General features: G+C 40.8%; 1 protein-coding gene across 1 annotated transcript in view; it reads left to right on the forward strand.

The window, feature by feature from the left end:
* The window catches only part of LOC118080310 (uncharacterized), a 76786-nt gene that overhangs the window by 3065 nt on the left and 51194 nt on the right, over positions 1-22527 (forward strand). The window contains exons 2-13 of the mRNA XM_060271698.1: positions 899-1062; positions 4062-4174; positions 4893-5011; positions 6786-7004; positions 8155-8298; positions 10821-10981; positions 12562-12677; positions 15659-15774; positions 16029-16238; positions 18521-18664; positions 19786-19949; positions 21859-21971. Of these exons, the coding sequence (XP_060127681.1) occupies positions 899-1062; positions 4062-4174; positions 4893-5011; positions 6786-7004; positions 8155-8298; positions 10821-10981; positions 12562-12677; positions 15659-15774; positions 16029-16238; positions 18521-18664; positions 19786-19949; positions 21859-21971 (1783 nt within the window). The remainder of the gene's footprint in view (positions 1-898; positions 1063-4061; positions 4175-4892; positions 5012-6785; positions 7005-8154; positions 8299-10820; positions 10982-12561; positions 12678-15658; positions 15775-16028; positions 16239-18520; positions 18665-19785; positions 19950-21858; positions 21972-22527) is intronic.

The raw sequence follows: 22527 nt of genomic DNA on the forward strand, positions 1-22527 counted from the left end.
TAGACTCCCCTGAAGGCACCTGTATTGACTGTTGAAACTATGGGGCCCTTTGCAAATGCACAGAAGCTTCTGAACACCCCAAAATGTGTGTTTTTAGATTTAGATAGTGGATTTCTGCACTTAGATTTTTCTGTTAACAGAAGATTAAGTTTGTGCTTAATTTTTCCATTTGAAATCAAGGTGATATAAAAGTAGTTAATGCTGGATGACTAATACACATAATATTTATATAGACAGGTAGAGAGGCTGTAACTTCAAGGTAATCAACTGAGTAACTATAGGAGACCAAAAAAAAAAAGAATAAAACGTGTGCCTGTGCTTACATACTTTTGAACTAAATCCAACACATTCCTGGAGAAGATTATAGAATTTAGTACTTCTTTTGTTGCACATATGATTGTGTAGAGACACATAAAGGGAGAAAAGTGAGGATTAAGCATTTACTTGGGTTGTTTCTGGGCTTACCAAAAACAATTTTGATGCTTTTCTTTCCTGCCTTATCTCTTATAAGAAACTTGCTTCGAAATATACAGGCAGTGTTAGAATTGGATGTTGACTTGCTTTAGCTAGAAGTAATATAAGTGTAATAAAATAACATTTCTTTTTCCTGCTTTTTGCACGTTTCTATTTTTTAATTTTTAATTTTTAAATTTTCTGTTGAAACAAGCAACCCACTTATCCTATCTAACCTGTTTTATTGCATTCTGACTCTGAAGTCAGTCAGAATGCCATATTTGAAGGATGTACAATGTTCTCTATTCTGGCTTGGTGACTGAAGAATATAGATGGAAGCAGAACTTAGAAGTTTCAAGAGGAATAAGGGCAGCAATAAATTACAGACAGTCTTCAATTTAAGTTAGAATATAATAATTAAATTACTACTTTTTCCCATCTAAAGCTAGATTCAGACTGAATTGTCCTCAAGCACCCTGCTGGCACTACTGGAATGGAAATTGTTATTGCCTAGAAGCAAATAATACGGGGACTTGGATAGAAGCGCTAAAATTTTGCAAGAGATACAGCTTTACAGAATTAGTATCATTTACTAGTAGTCAGGAAATGGTAAGTTGCATATATATTTACTTTTTGTATACAGTACAGTATATACATTGAGGACACTTTCTGCCCAAACAGATATTGCATTTACATAATATAGTCCACAAATTCACATTAATTAATTAAAAATTGTATCTTGCGATACCAACAATCAGGGCAGGGTTACAACAATTACATAAAAAAACCAGTTATAAAAACCCCCAACAATACAGCAAACAGAAGGCTTATCAACTTACTGAAGTGCATGTATTATTATTTTTATTTATTAAATCACCCTTCATCTGTATATCTCAGGGCGGTTCACGACATAATACAATATGTATTTTTTTTAAAAAACCTATTTAATAAAAATAAGAGCAAAACCAAACCAATAATCCCCCATTCCACAACACATTTAAAAGGGTATTGGCATCCCTATACATTTACAGTGGTACCTCGGGTTACGAACGGGATCCGTTCCGGGTCGCAGTTCGTAACCCGAAAAGTTCGTAACCCGAAAAGGGCCCGAACCGCCGTTTTGCGCATGCGCAAAGGCGCGCGGCGCTTCTGCGCACGCACGCGCGGCAAAAATACTTCCGGGTTTGCGAAGTTCGTAACCCGGGTTGTTCGTAACCCGAGGTGTTCGGAACTCGAGGTACGACTGTATATTTAAAATATCCCTACAGTCCACTGCAGCACTCCCACAGGGGGAGTTAGCAAAACTTTCCTACCCACCTTCTGTTTATAGATACCTCTACTATGTCAGAGTCTTCTTCAAACAGAATAGAACCATTGGATACAACCAATAAAATACATACAAGCAGCATTACATGATGGATCAGATGAAGCATATTTAAAACAGGAACAGAATACAGTGGTACCTCGGTTTATGAACACAATTGGTTCCGGAAGTCTGTTCATAAACTGAAGCGTTCATAAACTGAAGCGAACTTTCCCATTGAAAGTAATGGAAAGTGGATTAATCCGTTCCAGACGGTCCGTGGAGTAACCGTTCATAAACTGAAGCGAACTTTTCCATTGAAAGTAATGGAAAGTGGATTAATCCGTTCCAGACGGGTCCGCGAAGTACTTAAACTGAAGCGTTCATAAACTGAAACATGGGTGTAATTGGTTCCGGAAGTCTGTTCATAAACTGAAGCGTTCATAAACTGAAGCGAACTTTCCCATTAAAAGTAATGGAAAGTGAATTAATCCGTTCCAGATGGGTCCGCGGTGTTCATAAACCGAAAATTCATAAACCGAGGTGTTCATAAACCGAGGTTCCAGTGTAAAAGGCCTGCAATAGTGTGTTCACCTGGCACCGCAATGACATTAAGATAGGTACCAGGTGAGTTTCTCTACTGAAACAGGCTCACCTAGTCCAACATCTTGTTCTCTAAGTGGCCAACCAGATTATTGGGTTACAGAGAAACCAGCAAATTCTAGGTAACAAGACATTTGACAGTACAGTGGGCCCTCGATTTACGAATGACTCGACATCCGTAGGTTTTGCTATAAAAATTAATAAGTTACCTTAAAGGGAGATCAGCCTCATAAGGAGGACTGAAATCCTCTAAGGAGCAGATAGACCTAGGCTCCTTTTGGTTGGGATAAAATGACAAAGACCAAAACCCAGGGCTTGTAAAGCAAAGCATGATTTTTATTTAAAAAAGACAGAGGTCTGCTATAACAGAGGTCCCCCCCACCACCAAAAGCAGAGATGGCAAGAGGAATCCCGAACAAAAGAACATTTCCCATTATATATCTTTAGTTGTACATGTAAGTGGATGGAGCAAAAAGGCGGGAAAGGAAGATTAACATTTCCAGTAAACAGAGTACTTGTGAACTCTTAAAAGGTTAACATTTTTTCAATAGACAGAATACTTGTGAATCTTCTACAGATGGTACCCTGATTACAGAATTTCTCGATGTCTTGGAATTTCTCGGTTGTCAATATGTAAATTCAAGTATTGTTGGTGAATGCTTTGCTGGGAGGAGATATTAATGTGAAGTCCTGTCTATCCTGTCTTACTATGTAACTTATTAATTTAACAAAGTTCTTAGTTTGCCTTTTCCTGGGTAGCCTGGCCATTCCTTTGAGATGGAAATCACTTTAATTCTTGAGACAATGAGAAAGTTCCTTCACCCCCCTTCTCTCCTTGCAGAGAAACATTTGGTTGTTTTGGGAGAATCAAAATGGTTTTCAGGCCTGTCTTCCTGTACTGTTTGCTTGGTACATTTATGAACATTTATTATATATATGACCTCAAAATTCTTACAACAGTTTCGACTTACGAACGGGACAAATGGCTGCACACTTACAAAATTTTCTACATCCGAATGCAAACTGTTGGCGGCTTTAAATGTGGTTTCCTTGACTTACGAATTTTCTAATGCGGTTTCCTCGACTTACAATTTTTTCGAATATTTTTTTTCTTATGGGAAGCTGCGTTTCGACTTACGCGCTTTTTGACCTACGAATGTGCATTCGGAACGGATTAAGTTCGTAAGTCAAGGGACCACTGTATTGCAGTTTATATTACAGTCTTAGATACGAATTATGCAACAGATGAGCAGATGATGCTCTTTTTGAGTTACATCAATGAAACCTGATAAAATCGGAAATGGTTTTACTGTAACTCAAGGGTAGACGATAACTACTAGTTGTTCACACAAGATTTGTTCTTACTTAGAAACAGATGAGCAACAATAACTTCTTGATCTTTTTCTCTGTACTCCCATGTGACATCACAAATTATTTAACTTCTTTGAGCCAACAAATGTTTTCTTATGAATGTCAGGAACATTACTATCTTTGAACTAATGCTCAGAGTACTGTACAAGTAGAAACAACATTATTTAAGCGATGTAATATCTAGGAAGGCTTGTAAGGTATGATCATAAAAAGTATTAGAGAAGATAAATTATAAAATAAATAAAAGAGATGTGAGGTCCAGGTGAGTATGTTTTTGCCGATACGGTTTGTATGTCAAAGTATCTTAAACTTTGCCATTGTTTTTCCACAGAACTGGATCTTAGCTTTACCTTTGGATGATTTTTGGACCGGATTGAATAACTTGGAAGATATTAATACTTTTTCATGGTCAGAAGGTACACCAGCAAATATGAGGCTTTCTTGGTAAGATGTGAACATGAAAAAACACAATTAAAGTCTGATTTGTTTTCCTCTGATATGATTGTGTCAGGGGTGTTTGTAACTATGCAAGTGTATTTTTTCTTTCTTTTACCACTTATATATTTCATTCATCCTGTATATTGGAATTTTGTGTTATTGATATCATGGGGAGTACATAGGTAAACAAATAGAGAATAATAATAATGAAAAAACATTAAAAAGATGCTGAGGAACATAGGACTATGGTAAGCCAGAGTGTTTAAGCAACAGCCTCCCCCCACCCCCTTTTAATGTGGCAGCAAGGCCTGTTAGCATTGGTATTCACAAAACTTTTCTTATGTTTATATTTCCATAGAATATTAATAGTACTGCTTTGTAGGTCATTGTTAGAGGGGCCAAGAAACCAGCAGGCATGCCATAAAAAGAGCCATGAATATAACTGTTTTTCATGCAAAGTCTTAAGTTCCCAGAGAGAACCCTTTAGTAATTCTTTCTGTCTTAGAGGTCCCAGTGGTTCTCCTGGGGCATGCCACTTAACCAGGAGCTCAGGGGGCATACATCTGGAAAAGCCCTTTCCAGGAGGAAGGGCAATGTACTGGAGACAGAAGGCATTACAATATCAGTGTGATCTCTGACATCAGTATTTTGAAAGAGCATATTTTTGCAGTCATGTTTTCACTGTAATTTTTCTCTTTTGTTGTATTAAAATCCAATTGGGAAGGCTTCAGCTATCGTCCCCAGCCCAGCCAAATACTGTGCATTGTGTAAAAGTTTCCAAACGTCACTTGGTTGCTTTGCATTGCAATGAAAAGGCCCATTGGATCTGCAAGCGAAATACAGGTGAGTTTGGTTTTTACAGGTTTTTAATTCATTAAATTTTTCCAATTTATCTGTGATTTCCAGACAGTTATTCAAGTGGTTAGCTTTTTCCTAACCCACTGGCATGGTATGTGATGAAATAATCCAAATGCAGACTTTATTGCACAGTTGAATTACAATGAATAAATCTAGAGCAGGGAGTAAGTATAAATGATTTCTGGGCCACTTTCATACTTGTGATTCTTATGGCTTGCCTGTATATTCAGAGAAATCTCTTGTTTGGTTGTTTGTTCATTTATTGAATTGGTATATCACTTAATATTTCAGAAAATCTCTAAGCGGTTTACATCTCAACAGAAATCAAAGGGAGGAATTCAACATTGCTCCTTTTAAAACATTCTGTATGCCTGATGGAACAATCTCTCCCTCACTCTACTAATTGTTCTGCGTGTTTCCCTGACCCTCCTAGAGCCAGCTGAGGCATGTGTGGGGAAGAGAGGTGGGGAAAGCACTGGTGTGCTACCAGAAGTCTTCACATTGGCTTCCAGTAGCAGGACCAGACCAGTTAGTTTAATCTGGCTCAAAATATATTACATACAGATTCCACATCCAATCCAACTGCTATTAATATATGATACATTTTAAATAAGAGAATTAAGGAGTAAATATATCCACACAGTATACATAAGCAAAAAACAAAAAATAATATAAAAAAATACGTCAAGTACCTTAGTAGTATCATAAATACTACAAAACTAGGTGTCTTCATATATAAAAATACAAATCTGGAATTCAGGAACCAACTATTATACTGAGTCACTCAATAATCATACTCTTCATGCATGAACAACTTACTCTGTCCAATCAATTCCATTTAACAACCAGTGCATATGTACAAGGCAGCAGGCGAAAAGCTCAACCCCAATAATTTCCATCCCTTCTCTCACCTCGAGCAATGCAAACACCCTCTCCCCATCTCTCATTGAAGCCCTTCTCCACCAACAATGCGGGTGGCGCTGTGGGTTAAACCACAGAGCCTAGGGCTTGCTGATCAGAAGGTTGGCGGTTCGAATCACCGTGATGGGGTGAGCTCCCGTTGCTTGGTCCCAGCTCCTGCCAACCTAGCAGTTCGAAAGCACGTCAAAGTGCAAGTGGATAAATAGGTACCACTCTGGTGGGAAGGTAAACGGTGTTTCTGTGTGCTGCTCTGGTTCGCCAGAAGCGTCTTTGTCATGCTGGCCACATGATCTGGAAGCTGTACGCCAGCTCCCTCGGCCAATAATGTGAGATGAGCGCCGCAAGCCCACTCGGTCACGACTGGACCTAATGGTCAGGGATACCTTTACCTTTACCACCAAAAAACTCTCACCCTGTGGGCAGTTAACCCAGCCACCAACATGTCTAATAACACCTCACAGGGAGCATTGCTACCAATCGACTAAAAATAAGATAAATCTTCCATATAGGACAAAAAGTCAAATCTCAACAGGGCTCATCTATAGACCATTTAACTGAACAGCTTGCCACTGTTGACCCTGTGGGAGTTGATAATTCTTGTGATATGTAACTTTGAATAACTGTTCCACCTATTCTTGCTGTTTTTACTTTGTAGTAATGATAAAAGCCTACAGTGTTACATGACGCTTGAAGTAAAGATGTGTGCCAAATCCTAACTGGCATTTGCACACTTTTCATATATACTGGGAATTGATTCCAGTGTGAGTCTGGCAATTTTGTGCAACTACGGTAATTTAAATTGGTTGCATTACTGTGTGGATTCTTTTTCCTATTGCAGGTGTTGACCGGTATCAGGAACACAAAGGAAAGGTGCTTCTATCACCACCAGGCTCTGTATCTCAAGTACATGCAGATTTGATTTCTGCAAAGGCAGCGTGCTTGGAGCTTAGAGAACAATGTACAGGGATCACTATCTGGAATAATGCCTATGCGATTGCTAGAGGAACTGTATTGCTAAAAAGTGAGGAGCCCTGGTCTGCAGCATATGTCAAATCAGGTTGGCCAAATATTTGTAGATTGCAGCTCACAGTATTGTATTATGTCCCCGTGGAGGACCTTAAGATCCACAAATAGCAACACTCTAGAGCAGGCATCCCCAAACTGCGGCCCTCCAGATGTTTTGGCCTACAACTCCCATGATCCCTAGCTAAGAGGACCAGTGGTCAGGGATGATGGGAATTGTAGTCCAAAACAGCTGGAGGGCCGAAGTTTGGGGATGCCTGCTCTAGAGGTCCCGGGCCCTAAGGAAGTCAGATTAGCCTCAACCAGGGTCAGGGCCTTTTCAACACTGGCTCCGGCCTGGTTGAATGCTCTGTCTCATGAGACCAGGGCCCTGCGGGATCTGATTTCTTTCCGCAGGGCCTGTAAGACAGAGTTGTTCCACCTGGCCTTTGGCTTGGAATCAGCCTGATCCCCCCCCCCCCCCCGTCCTTTTCCTTCTGTGAGGAAACCCCTATTTGGAGACTTCCCTGGCTTTTTTTCTGGCCCACATAGAACCAGTCTGGATAGTTAGCCTTGGTGAAGATTTGATATTTTCTCCCCCCAAACTGGGCTTCCATTAAAATGAGACTGCATTTAAGTTGTATTTTAATCCTGTTTTTAAGTTGTATTTTAATCCTGTTTTTAAGTTGTATTTTAATCAATTGTTTTTATACCTGATGTTAGCCACCCTTGGCTGGGGAGGGCGGGGTATAAATAAAAGTTATTATTATTATTATTTTATTATTATGTGATAACAGAAAAACTGACTGATACAGTTTATAGAACTAGGGACTGAGCATTCTGAGTTGTAATCAGAATGTGAGTTCTTTGCCTTAAATGAAAAGGTTTCAACTGAGAGAAATAGAAATTTAAAACTAAAATGCTCCATTTTGAGCAAACATTCATTTTGATAGCTTGCATTCTCATTTCAAGAGCAGAATCTTTGTGGAAAGTATTTTGATAGTGTGAAGAAAGAGTTTGAGAGAGCTTGGCATAAAAGGGAAAGAGGAATAGATATTCTGTACACTATTTGGGTATTCTCTGTATAATGGTTTATAATTTCTGAAATGAAATAAAACCTAAGTATTAGATGACCAGGAGAAGAAACAGAGAACTGTGGAAGGCAAATATGATTATTTTTATGTCCTTTTTATTATTTTTCATAGATTGCTCCTTGGGTTACTTTGGAAGGAACTGTTCCTCTGTTTGCAGTGGATGTTATGGTGATGAATTATGCAATCCATACACTGGAGTTTGTGATAATTTTCATTCTTGTAGAGCTCAGGATTCGCCTACTATTTGTGATCGAGGTACTTGAACAAAGCTAGTAGGGGATGAATTGGGAGCAGAGAAGAACTCTTTCTGCAGTGCAAAACTAAATATAAACTTTAAAAAAAAACTTTCAAGAAGCCCCAATAAATATAAACAGTGTTATTCCTAACTCCTCATTGCACATGACATACCTTAGTTTGGGAAAGCTTGTAGCAACAGCCCAGGCATACCTGCTTTCTGTCTCAGTAACATTTTAGCTATGTGACTGAGCTGGTATTTTCACATTTTGACATCTACAGTGTTGCACTTGATTAATTCCCAATAGGTTTCTTCCATCACCTATTCTTCAGTGGTTGATAGTGGCTGCATACTTATATGCATACACGGTTGCCATGGGTACACAAATGTTTTCTGCAGCAAGCACATAAATTGTGGGTGACATGCCTCTATCTTTGAGCCACCACGTAGATTCTGACAAGTTTATCCACTATGAGATGCCTCTTGTGCTATGTGTACACTCATTCTGCCAGTTTATGTGACCTGTATGCTCTTACTAAGCTGCCTTGTTTAAACCCCTTGTTAAGAATTGAGTGTGGTAGGAATGGATGCCTCCAGTTCTACCTGTGGGTTGTGAGTTGTTTTTGGTGGCTGTGTTCTTCCTTATGGCTTAATTTGTAGAATTCCTAAAATTAATTTTGGAATTGGTGCATGTGCAGTTTGCTGCAGTTTTCACCTTCTGTCTTCCATTTTACACGTTCCTGCAGTGTGTGATTACACAGGACAGTGGGCCACAACTGTTGACTTGTCTCATTAAGCATCCTGTTGGGTCCCCCCCCCTTAATAATCGCTTCTTACCCTGCCTAAGTTCTTTAGCATGTGCAGAATGCTTCATAGAGAGGCTGGGATTTCTCTTATGTGCATTGTCACCCAGAGAAGGCTGAAACTGGAAGTTTCACCTACTGTTTCGTCCCATATTAAAACTTCACCTCAAGTGACAGAAAACTCTTCCTCAAGCCCTTCAGCAGAGGCCTTGAAAGAGAGACAGTGATTACTCACATGGATACTTGGATAAAATGAGAAAAATCAGGAGAGATTATTGCAATTTTTCTAATACAAAGTTCTATGCAACTGAGAAAAATCCTCACCCATCTTCCAAGCCCTCCGCTTGTCAGAATTTGAAGGAGAGTTAGCAGCTGTGTTCATACTCCTGTTTACTGTGCACTCGCTGCATTTCCAGTGCTGGGTTTTTAATCTGTATTCCATGTGACATTGTTGAAAATGTATATGTATCTTCTACTTTGATGCATTGTTTCCTAAAATGGTTTCACACAGATTGAAATAATTAAACCATTCCCAATTTGTCTCTAGCCAAGGTGTGAACACCTTTGCATAAGTTAAATAATTCCTTCAGTAGCACCTTAAAGACCAACTAAGTTTTTATTTTGGTATGAGCTTTCATGTGCATGCACACTTCTTCAGAAGTTAAAGACATCCCTGTCCTATCAATGCCTCCTAGTCTGTACACAGAGGCTGCACCTCCACAGGCACATACCTCCACATGTGGGAATGGCCCAAAATTCAATCCTTTTGGATATTGGTGCTGCAGGAAAAATTCAAAATAACAAAACAAATAATGAAAGCAATTCCAGAGTCTTTCTTGTGCCTGATAAACCATCAAGTGGATCTGTGACCATTTGTCATAGATGCTTTGCTTAAACTACTTTGCAATGTACTTGTGATTGATTTCTGCCTTCACTTCAGATTCCTTTTTGCATGGCTTTTTAATGAAAGCATATATGTCCTGTTGAGCACTGGAACCAGTAAGAGAAGAAATTAAACTGAAAATTGTGACAGCGCATCTATACACAGTAGTATGAAGTGTGGCTCATCCACACTTCCATTTGTCCCACCGTTTTCCTCTGGGAAAACCTCCTGTTTACTGCTGAATCAGAAGAAACAGTTGGGTTTTTTTGGTGTGGATTCATGTTTATTCTGATTCAATGGTAAACAACAGGTTTTCCTTGGGAAAGCGGTGGGACAAAAAAAAAGCCTCACCACTTGGACCTGTGCCTGGAAAACATGGAACAAGTAGAAAACATTTCGGACCTATGCTTTCTAGACATGGGACAAGTAGAAGTGTGGATAAGCCTAAAGTCTGCAAACAACAACAACAACACACACAAGGTTAGTGGGTTGGGAATGCAATTGTCCCCTTCTGCAAATACAACCAGGCAATTTAAAACAGAGAAATCTGGGGAGAAATTTGAGTGGATCCTGGGTGAACTATTTGCTTTTGCATAACAGCGAAACTAATATTATAGGCATGCATTGTACAGAGCCGTAGCTATGGAGGAGGCTAGCCATTTTTTGCCTCGCCATTGAGGTTCTCAGCCTCTGTGTGTGTGTAGGCAAATACACATGGGAGGCTGCCAAACTGGGTCTTTGACTCAGGTGAAATAAAGCATGGTTTCACCCCTGCATTGTGGTCCTTGCATGTGACAAATCTTATTACAGCATACAGACTGAAATGTTATCTGTTGTTTATTTGTGTTTTGATTAGCTATGAGCAGTGCATGGTGTCCACGATTTTCTGGTTGGAAATACTGGGGAAATGGATGCTATTACTTCAGCAGTGTCAGCATCAGCTGGGCAAATTCTCGGAAATATTGCAGAAGATTCAGAAGTACAGACCTCGTATGGATTGAAAGCACAAGTGAAATGGTATCTACCCATCCCTATGGCAAAACACAAATAATGGAGATCTAGTGGTAGATTTTATATGGCTGTGTGTGTGTGTGTGTGTGTGTTACTATTTTGAAAATGCTTCAGTTAAAAGCAGGGTTTGTAAATTTTAAACAGAATATCAGCATAGTTTGGGCATTGGTTTGGCTTTCTGATATTTGCCCCTGTCATTACTACAACCTACTGTGTTTTAATAACAGTTATGAGTGTGATGATTGTGCTGTGGCAGCAGCATCAAAAGATGCAGCCCCAGTCTGGCTCGAGTCCCAAGGTGCTGTGAGTGTCTTTCCCTACACCACATACACTTTCAAGTGAAGGTCTTTGCTAATTAGGTTTCCTTGACTAAATCAAATATCCCTAACTTTGTGGGCCAGGTCTGATTTACACCAGTGTTCCTTCTGGCTCATTCTTCCAACTAGTTCTCTTTTCAGAGGTGCTGTGGCTGTCTTTGACACTGTTTTTCTCCACCCTGGCCCGCAATTCTCTTTGCTTTTATAATGTCAGGGGTGTCTGCTTATCAGTGCCAACAACAGAGGTCAGAGAGTTCCCTACAGTGTGTGTCTCTTCTTCAAGAGAGAGTAAGGCTGCAAATTTCCCTGGGAGTAAGCCCCATTCAATTCAGTAGGACTTGCTTTTAAGTCCCACTATGTTTTTGAGTCTCAAACAGGTAGGTCTTCAAGAGGTCTCATTTTAAATCATAAGGTGTTTTATTCAGAAAGTTATTAGACAAATTCTTGCAATATCTGGCTCTGATTGCTAGTTTATTACATAAAAGTATGCTCATACAAGAGGTGAGCTATTTATTTCACAAGTATTGTATACCTCTAGAAAGTTCTTTGTGAGTTATGAACAGTCAATTTTGTTTGGAATAAACTGAGCTGCTATCTGTAGCTTGGTGTGTGTGTGGAAACTGCTTAGTTTACTAAACCCAGTTACAAATTGAACCTGGGATTGGCGTTGTCTATCAAAAACAGGAAAAACTTATAATAAAAAACTGTGATTTGAACTGAGCTTTCTATTTAAGAATAACTGTATAAAGTTTCAAAGTATGTTGAGTTATGGGGCGGGGGGGGGATGTGTTTGTGCCCAGCATTCGACTTGTGGATGCTGCCCTCTTGTGCTAGAAATTGATAGTAATGCTGAGCAATGCCAGCAAATATTGAAACTGAGAGAATTCAAAACCAAAATGTCCTACCGGTAGTTCGGGAAGTTGGGAAAATGGAAATCCCATTTTTGCCATGAGCCAGAGCCAAACACAAACTCCAGGTATTGGAGCCTGTCTTGTCATGCAGTTGCTGCCAACTTGTTAAAATTCTCCCAGCTTGGGGCTAGGGATCCTATCTGTGTTATCTCAGAAGAGGTAGGAAGCCATCTTTTCTAGCTGGAGCTTACAGAAGCCTTTGCCAGGACCTGTACCCCAGGGCTTGGGGGAGTTCCTTTTATGTGGTTTAAAATACTGTTAGCTCTACTCTGACCTTGTAAAATTCAGCAGAAGGCTAATATAGCCATCAAATATTGTTGCATCCCAAATTGTTTTACTGTCTCTTGTATTTTGGCAGGACTGGTTGTTCTCTGTAAACCCTCATGACATTTTGTGGACTGGGCTGAATAGCAGGAAGCAAAAATCCATATGGATTTGGTCAAATATGAAATCAGCTGCTAAAGCATTGCATTGGTACAACAATAGAAACATAAAACTATACAATAAAATCATAAAAATGTTTTTTTTTAAATGCATCAGTTTATAATTGTGGAAGTCTGTATTCCTAATTGTCTGCAGAGGCAAACTATAAACAACTCCAACGCACTGTAACACAACAATGAAAGCAAAAATAATATATCTAAAATAATTACCAAAGCGAGCCGGGAAGGGCTGGGCGATGGGCTCCGCGGGGTGGTAAATGCTTCCCTCTATGAGGGAGTATTCCCAGACCCGCTGAAAGAGGTGGTCATTAAACCGCTTCTTTAAAAACCATCTTTAGATGCGGCTAATATGGCCAACTATCGCCCAGTCTCAAATCTTCCATTCTTGGGCAAGGTGATTGAGCAAGTGGTTGCTGAACATCTCCAGGCACGCCTGGAAGAAGCGGACCATTTGGATCCCTTCCATTCGGGATTCAGGTCTCATCATGGGACTGAAACGGCCCTGGTCACACTGGTCGATTATCTCCGGCGGGCTAGGGACAAAGGTGAGAGCTGTTTCCTAGTCCTGCTGGATCTCTCAGCGGCTTTTGACACCATCGACCATAACATCCTTCTGGACCGTCTAGAGGGGTTGAGAGCTGGGGGCACTGTTATACAGTGGTTCCGCTCCTTCCTTCTGGGCCATGTTCAGAAAGTGGTGGGGGGGGATGAGTGTTCAGACCCCTGGGCTCTCACTTGTGGGATGCCTCAGGGTTCTGTCCTCTCCCCCATGCTTTTTAACATCTACATGCAGCCGCTGGGAGAGATCATCAGGGGGTTTGGGCTGGGTGTTCAGTATGCGGATGGTACCCAGCTCTACCTCTCTTTCAAATCAGAACCAGTGAAGTCAGTGAAGGTCCTGTGTGAGTGCCTGGAGGCGGTTGGAGGATGGATGGCGACTAACAGATTGAGGTTGAATCCTGACAAGACAGAAGTACTGTTCGTGGGAGACAGGAGGCGGGCAGGTGTGGAGGATTCCCTGGTTCTGAATGGGGTAACTGCCCCTGAAGGACCAGGTGCGCAGCCTGGGAGTCATTTTGGACTCACAGCTGTCCATGGAGGTGCAGGTCAATTGTGTGCCCAGGGCAGCTGTCTTATCAGCTCCATCTGGTACGCAGGCTGAGACCCTACCTGCCTGCAGACTGTCTAGCCAGAGTGGTGCATGCTCTAGTTATCTCCCGCTTGGACTACTGCAATGCGCTCTACGTGGGGCTACCTTTGAAGGTGACTCGGAAACTACAACTAATTTAGAATGTGGCAGCTAGACTGGTGACTGGGAGCGGCCGCCGAGACCACATAACACCGGTCTTGGAAGATCTACATTGGCTCCCAGTACGTTTCCGAGCACAATTCAAAGTGTTGGTGCTGACCTTTAAAGCCCTAAATGGCCTCGGTCCAGTATACCTGAATGAGCGTCTCCACCTCCATCATTCTGCGCGGACACTGAGGTCCAGCACCGAGGGCCTTCTGGCAGTTCCCTCGTTGCGAGAAGCCAAGTTGCAGGGAACTAGGCAGAGGGCCTTCTCGGTGGTGGCGCCTGCCCTGTGGAACGCCCTCCCAACAGATGTCAAAAAGGAAAACAACTACCAGACTTTTAGAAGACATCTGAAGGCAGCCCTGTTCAGGGAGGCTTTTAATGTTTAATAGATTACTGTGTTTTCTTTTTCTGTTGGAAGCCGCCCAGAGTGGCTGGGGAAACCCAGCCAGATGGGCGGGGTATAAATAATAAATTATTATTATTATTACTATTACTATTATTATTATATAGAGGGGGGAAAGCAAAGGCAGAAAGAGCACAGAAATCCAGAGCTAATAATAAATACATTAAATTCATTTATTCTCAAAATGAAAATGGCATATAAATTAAGCAACAACAGAATCAAAGTCTTGTTTAAAAAGAAATGTCTTGAAATGCTGGTGAAACACAAATAGGAAGGTAATCTCTTGGAACAAGGAATTGCACATGTGGAATGTGCCTGCCATAGAGAAAGCCAGGCCTAGAAGGTGTTGGCACATGTGGGAGGGATGTGTCACACATCTTAAAGGATGGACAGCTCCACTTGGTTGGAGACAAACTGCAAGAAGCTTTGTCCTAAGCTGTTTAAGGCTTTAGAAGTAATAGCTGACACCTTGAATTTCACTTGAAAACTGCATGTCTTGTACAGTACTTGCCCCAATCAAAGTTTTAGTGGTGGTGTTTTACACTGGTAGAAGTTCTTGGATGGTTTTTAACTGCTGCCCCAGAATAGAATAGAATAGAATAGAGCAGAATAGAATAATTTATTGGCCAAGTATCAACCATACTTGGAATTTTGCTTTGACTATATTGCAATGTAAAGAAAAACGTACCTCATACAAACACTATTCCCCTCACATTACAACAGCACAGCGAAAAAACCCCATACCACCAACTGACCTCCCTTTCACCCACAACTACAGATTCAACAATTTGATGGCACAAGGAAAAAAGCTATTCCTGTGCCTAGACGTTTTTGTATATAGAGTCCTGTACCGATGTCCGGATGGGAGTAAATCAAACAGGTGATAACCAGGATGCGAAGGGTCTCTCTGCTTTCTTGTAAAGAGTGTGTTACAGTAGTCCAGTCCAGATGGCATGTCAGACTGGGTTTATTTTTAATGTTTCCTTCTAGGAGCAGCCAGTGAGGAGGAGTGACATCATGCACCTGGTTGTGAAGTCACTGCTGCTTACAAGGAGGGAGACAGGCAAGGTAACAGAGAAGGTTGGTGCTGTATGGTTGAGGAGTCAATGCACTCTGTAGAATGCCCCTCTCCCTCCCAGTAAGCTGCAGCAACTCTGTTGTTGGAGGCCAGGAGCATGGTGCCACTCCTCCTCTGGCTGCTCCTGGTTTATTATTGTTGTGGTCTGTAAGGTGGCTGAAAAGTTTTTTATAAGATGTAAGAGAAATGTGCATATCTGTGTCTATTTCAGTTAGTCATGTCTTTTTCTTACAGGTTGGAACTTAAAGGGAGCCCAGCTGGAAGATGTGTGGGTCTTGATTCAGTAAGCCAAACTACTCTGAGACTAAATTGTGAGGAAAAACACAAATTCATTTGCAAGAGAATTGAAGGTAAACCGCACAGTAGAGTTCTGAAGGTGATGAAAATTCTGTTATAAGAATTCCACTTAGAGTATTTCTGGCGTGTATATGTTCTGAATGCTCAGTGTGGGGGGCTGAGGGTGTTGCACTGCCAAACAATGGACTATCTAGGATAAAAAGAATGTCTTGTAAACTTTATTTGAGAATTATTCAAAGCATATTTCTATTAGAATGGATAGTAAAGACAATTCCTGCCCCCTCCCTCTTTTTTCTTTTCACCTCAGTGGAAAATCTTTTTGATGTCTATACTGACCAGTTTTTGTCAGGACCATTAGAACCCCACTTTTATACCTCCTTTTCCACCGCTGCATTAGACTGCTTAAATGATGCCAGCTGCACAGGAATAGTGAAAGATTACCGATACTACAGAAGAACAAGAGGTGTTGATATAATTGTTACTTATGATGAAACTGCAACTTCATACGTAAGACGTGGTATGTTTGTGCGCCTGAAATAAAAACTAGTAAACAGCTTTTAAAATGCACTAGTACTCTAAAAGTATTTGCAAAGTATTATGGGTCTTATAGGGATGTTTCATTTTTCTTCACTATGCAAGTTCTGATTTAGTTTGAAAAGCTTGCGTATTTGTTCTTATTGTAGTCTAAATAGCTCCCATTTTAAATCTGAGCTGTAAAACGTAATTCTATTTCATTCCCCAGTTTTAGATTTCATGTCTTAGCCAAAGCCGTATCTCGCTTACATTCAAAACTCATAAGTCAGGATCTAATGAACCCCATGCAGAAAGTGCTTTCATGCACATATCTGGAAGCCAGGGGGAAGTTCACAAGTTCTCCTTTCTTGCTGCATCTCTTTACTATATTAACTACCCATTTTGGGGTTCTTGTGACTAAAATGGATAGTGGTGATGTAGGAAAAGCCTCCAGTGCACATGCCAACTGTCATACGTGGACTTCTAAAGCCTGGCCATAACTGTGTTTTCTCGACATAGGACCAGAAAACACATTTCTTAAATAAAATCAAGAAATACACACATTTGAGAGAGTTTAGAAATTTAAAACTTTTGGAACCCAGTTAATCACAGTTGCAGTGACCTTATGCAGAGATTTCCCCAAAAGACATGACATGAACATAGAATCATAGAATCATAGAGTTGGAAGAGACCACAAGGGCCATCCAGACCAATCCCCTGCCAAGCAGGAAACACCATCAAAGCATTCTTGACATATGCCAGTCAAGCCTCTGCTTAAAGACCTCCAAAGAAGGAGACTCCACCACACTCCTTGGTAGCAAATTCCACTGCCGAACAGCTCTTACTGTAGGGAAGTTCTTCCTAATGTTTAGGTGGAATCTTCTTTCTTGTAGTTTGAATCCATTGCTCCGTGTCCGCTTCTCTGCAGCAGCAGAAAACAACCTTTCTCCCTCCTCTATATGACATCCTTTTATATATTTGAACATGGCTATCATATCACCCCTTAACCTTCTCTTCTCCAGGCTAAACATACCCAGCTCCCTAAGCCGTTCCTCATAAGGCATCGTTTCCAGGCCTTTGACCATTTTGGTTGCCCTCTTCTGGACACGTTCCAGCTTGTCAGTATCCTTCTTGAACTGTGGTGCCCAGAACTGGACACAGTACTCCAGGTGAGGTCTGACCAGAGCAGAATACAGTGGTACTATTACTTCCCTAGATCTAGATGCTATACTCCTATTGATGCCGCCCAGAATTGCATTGGGCTTTTTTAGCTGCTGCATCACACATTCAAAGAACTGTATTATGTGGGGTGCAGTATAATTACCTGCAACAGGGATTGCCCCCCTTTTAAAAAAATACCCCCCCCCCAAGCTTCAAGCAAGAGATTTTAAGTCCTGCAATTTAAATGGAGGAGACTTACAGAAGCAATAATTTTCCCATATATGATTATCCTGTTTTTCTTTGTTTTAGGGACTGGTCCTTCAGACTCTGCTCACTTAGTCTTTACTTCCTTTCACTCATGTACTGTATCGCTTGGTCTTAATTGGGAGTCTTTACTTACTCATTTACATTATTTTAGGTACCAAAAAAAGAATTTTGAATGTTCATGACTTGTTCCTACATTCTGTTTCTCTCTTCCACCCTCCTCCCTAGTTTAGCTTCACAGCAGTCTGAGATTCTGTCTGCATGATGATTTAAAACAGCTCTATATTCCCCAATGGCATCCTAAGAATTGTAATTTGTTAAGGGTGCTGAGAGCTGTTAGGAGACCCCTATTCCCCTCATAGAGCTACAATTCTCCAGAGTTCCTGGGAAGAGGGGTTGATTTTTAAACAACTCTGAGAATTAAGTATATGGTGCAGGCAGGCAAAGCATAGTTACTGCATAAAGCTTTAGGCACAGCCTTTAGATTAAGATCTATGTGTCTGTGTTACGAGTCAACCAGGATTATCTGCTTTCTCCTTACTGCCCCTTCTCTCTCTAAAATGGTTTGATTGCTTTCTCACTGGGAATGGTGGAATTCACCTTAAGCAATCTTTGTTTTTTAAAAAAACGAGTTAAGCAGTTACATCAGCCTTCATCTTTATTAACGTCAGATGCCTCAAGATCCTCAACTCCCCTGTTTCCCATGACCCCTTTTGCATATTAACATTTAGATCAGCTGGTTCTGTGCAAAAGCCAGCTAGATGGTGACGTTGTCATTTCGTTGCTTCACTCAGCTTTCTCTGAGGTTTTGTATAATTTTGTTTTAAGTGTGTGATAATGTTTATCCGATTCTCTACACAGAATGTAACTTTCATTTCTATGGTTATAACTGTGCATCCGATTGTAAAAAATGCTTGGGAGGATTCAGGTGTAATTCAGTAAATGGCAAGTGCCCAGAAAGGATGCAGTGTATTGGCCAATTCAAAGGAGAACTGTGTGAATTAGGTACAGTATTACTTTGGACAGATTTGTGTGGGTTTTTTTTTGTCTATGTATAAGCACAAATGAAAATCTAGAATGTTTATTTTGCAAGGGTAGAGCTGTCTTGCTATGAAAAATTTTGGTTGACTTTAAGCCTTGGTAGAACCCTTGCAAATAACTGACTATAGGTGAGGTTAAGGGTATTTCTACTGAATTCAACCAAGTGTAAAACCACAGCAGGATGAAATGCATATGAGGCCACTTGCTCAAATACAATAACTAAGTAGTTGGTTTTTTTTTAATTCTATCCTTAGATTTTTCCTTGTAACATGATGTTTTGATATATGTTCGCCAGCATGTGCAATCTGCATGAACATTTTTACCCACAACACCCTCTACCCTTCTTATTTCCAAAATAGAAGTTTTCATCTTTGTGCAGTTTCTCAAAACTAAAAACGAGCAATTTGTATACAGTATTTGCTAGATGAGCTCATTAGTCTCCATGACAGAAAACAATAGAAAATTCAAAAAGATGCTTACCGTATTTTTCGCTCCATAAGACGCACCTTTTCTCTCCCAAAAAAAGGAAGGGGGGGAGTCTGTGCGTCCTATGGAGCGAATGCGAGAGCCAGAGCCCGTACAGAGCCAGAGCCCGCCCAAAACCAGAGCCCGCACCAGAGCCACGCCTAGCTCCATCAAAGAAAGCAAAAAATTTTTTCTTGTTTTCCTCCTCTAAAAAACTAGGTGCGTCCTATGGAACAAAAATACGGTATTTAAAAGCAGATACAATGTGGCGATGTTGCTACAAAATACTTATGAGATTTCTTGGTGCTGTTTTTAAGGAAACATATTTGAGACAGGCTTAGAGACAAGGCATGATGACTAAAACTACATATCTCTGGAGGCAGCTCATTTGGCCCTATAAAACAAAAGGCTAGACACAATATGAACTTCAGTAGAAAAGCACTGTTCGTTTTCCTGTTGTTATTCTGTCTCTCACAGCTACAATAAACCTACCATTGAAATTATGGACTGGTCATTTCTTCGTCAGAGGGCAAACGGGCAAATTTAGCAGGGGATCAAATACTTTCCCCCCTCACTGTAAGAGATCAGCATTAGTTTCCTTATAATTTTCTTCATTTCAGGCATCATGAATCCAAAATGTCCACAGAATGCCCCATGGTGGTTTTATGATGGGCACTGCTATTATTTTGAAAAGGAAATGAAACAGGAGCACGTACAGGCAAGTGTACGGTGTTCATACTACAAAGATGTCAACCTTGTCAAGATTGACAGTGAAAAAGAAAAGGTATTGTACTTTAGTGCAGGGATAAATCTGAGACTACAAAAATACATACTGTAAAAGGTTTAAACGTTGCTAGTTTCAGTTTAGGCTACCTTTCTTCCTATTTTCAGGAAATGGAGCTGGAAATATTTCAAAAAGGCAAAAACCCAATCAGATACACCTCAGATCATTGAAAAGAACAGGCATAAGTACATTTAAAACGGACCAATTTAAGTTTAATGCACTGAAACTTTTTACATTTGATCAGATATGTAATCAATTAGACTGAAGAGGTAATAGGCTGCTGGAGATTCATAAGGTAAATCTGACCCATTGAAGATGGTTTTCTCTCCCTATTGCTCAAGCCAAAAAGGCAGAAGGGTGTGGAAGGCATGTAAGCTTCAGAAATGGGACTGGCGAGCAGGGTCTAGACTCTAGACAGTTTTCTAGCCAAACTAGATATGTATGTACAACAGAGGGAGGGAAAAGGCTAGCTGGATGGCTAAGAACTAAAGAAAACTAATAGTATTCCCTCTCAAGGAAAAAAACAAAGTAGATTTGTACCTTGAAGTTCCTGCTATATCTAGCCCAGTGGATAGGTGCTGTGATGAGTAGCATTTTCCCCCTTTAATCAATTTAGGTTAATTCCTCAGTTACATCAGTTCCTTTAAAAAGTTTACCAGCCCACTGATAAACTGTGCGGATGCCTGATGATCGTCTTCCAAAGCAACTACTCTATTCCAAACTTAAAAATGGAAAGCGTCATGCTGGTGGTCAACAAAAGAGGTTTAAAGACTGTCTCAAGGCAAATCTAAAAAAATGTAATATAAACACCGACAACTGGGAAACACTGGCCTGCGAATGCTCCAGTTGGAGAACAGCCTTTACCAAAGGTGTCATGGGCTTTGAAGACACTCGATCTCAGGACGCAAGGGAGAAATGTGCTAAGAGGAAGGCACACTTGGCAAATCCACACCGTGTTCAACTCCCGCCTGGAAACCAATGTCCCCACTGTGGAAGGACATGTGGGTCCAGAATTGGCCTCCACAGTCACTTACGGACCCATTGTTAAAATCATGTTTATGGAAGACAATCTTACTCAGCTATGAGTGATCGCCAAAGAAGAAGAAGAAGAAACTGGCCCTAATAGCATCAAGATGAGTCTACTGCAATTGCTGCATTTGAGTAAACTAGCTGGTGCTAAAAAGCAGTCTAGGGAATAGTGGGAGGAAAATTGCTTGTATTTACCATCAAGGCTTGAAGTACATGGTTAAAGAGCTGTAACTCCTGTACCAGTGTTTTAAGTATTGTTACAAAGGCTGAGCACTACCCTGCTGACTGCCAAGCAGTAGCAAGATTCCAGGACAGTTCTAGGTGCCCAACCAGAGTCTGTGCTCCTTTGAGAATCAAGATGCAGTGGAAGCTGTTGTAGCTTTAAGAAATATGTTTTATTCAATATTTACACCTCAATTTAGATGGAAGGAGTTATTGCAAGAAGGGCATGTTCCCCACAGCAGTGCAGCACTAGAGCCCAGCCTCCCTTCAGTCAGCCTGCCAAGATCATTTCTGGCTTTTGTTCCCCATCTTCTTCCCAGCACATCCCTACTCCTCCCTATCCCAAGAACATTTTTAGAGGCACATTTTTTTTCATGTGAGCACAGCCTGCTCCCTCCCTATCACCTTGATTACCCCTGTCTTTCACAGTCCTGAGACCCTTCCTTTGATGTACTGATGGATGGCAGTCAACACCTTTGTCTTTTAATGACTTTGCATAAGCCATCCCAAGGATCCTTTATCTAGCAGGGTTCTGTAGCTTGCATCTGTCATCAACCAACAGTACCTGTTGAATTCCATCCTTCCCAATACAGATTCCAGATATTTGTTTAGGTCTTAAATTCGATAAGCTATTTTAAAAAAAGATTTCTTTTTCTAGAAGTGGCTTAATACTATGCTGGAAACTCAGAGTTGGATTGGTTTGCTACAGGAAGGGAGTATATGGAAATGGAGTGGTGGCCGAGAAGCTGTTGATCCATCGCACTATTCCTGGTAAGCATTCAATTTCAGCAGTTGCAGGAAAAGAGCATAGTTCCGTAGTTACTTCCATAGTACCTATTGAGCATTGTTTTTAATAACACTCTTGCTCAGTTATAACTCTCAAATTGTCATCAGAAGAGGATGCTAAAGAAGGCTTTGGTGATGAGAAGCATTTTGGAAGGTAAGGCCTACAGACTGATGGAGCTAGTTCTTCTCTGGAAGATACACATTATTTTCCCATTCTTTTGTGACTGCCTTCCTTCAGTTTTGCTTGAATGGAATAATGGAATAATATTGTTACATGTCACCATAATCTCCATGTGCAGTGTGAGATTCTAGTGGTTCCAGGAGCTTACATAGGGAAAGACAGTGGAGGCTAGTGCCTTTAAGAAATATGGTTTATTAACACATTTACCCCTGGAAATCTTCAATGACGGGGGTGCATAACATTTTACCCTAGGAGTGTCTCATATCCCCCCCCCAATAGCTTCAGCAAGCTTAGTTCCATGGGCATACCCAGGATCAAAACTAGGGAGGGGGAGGCAAGCCACGGGGCCCGGCCACGCCC

This window comes from Zootoca vivipara, chromosome 2 (assembly GCF_963506605.1).
Source record: "Zootoca vivipara chromosome 2, rZooViv1.1, whole genome shotgun sequence".
Classification (NCBI taxonomy): Eukaryota; Metazoa; Chordata; class Lepidosauria; order Squamata; family Lacertidae; genus Zootoca; species Zootoca vivipara.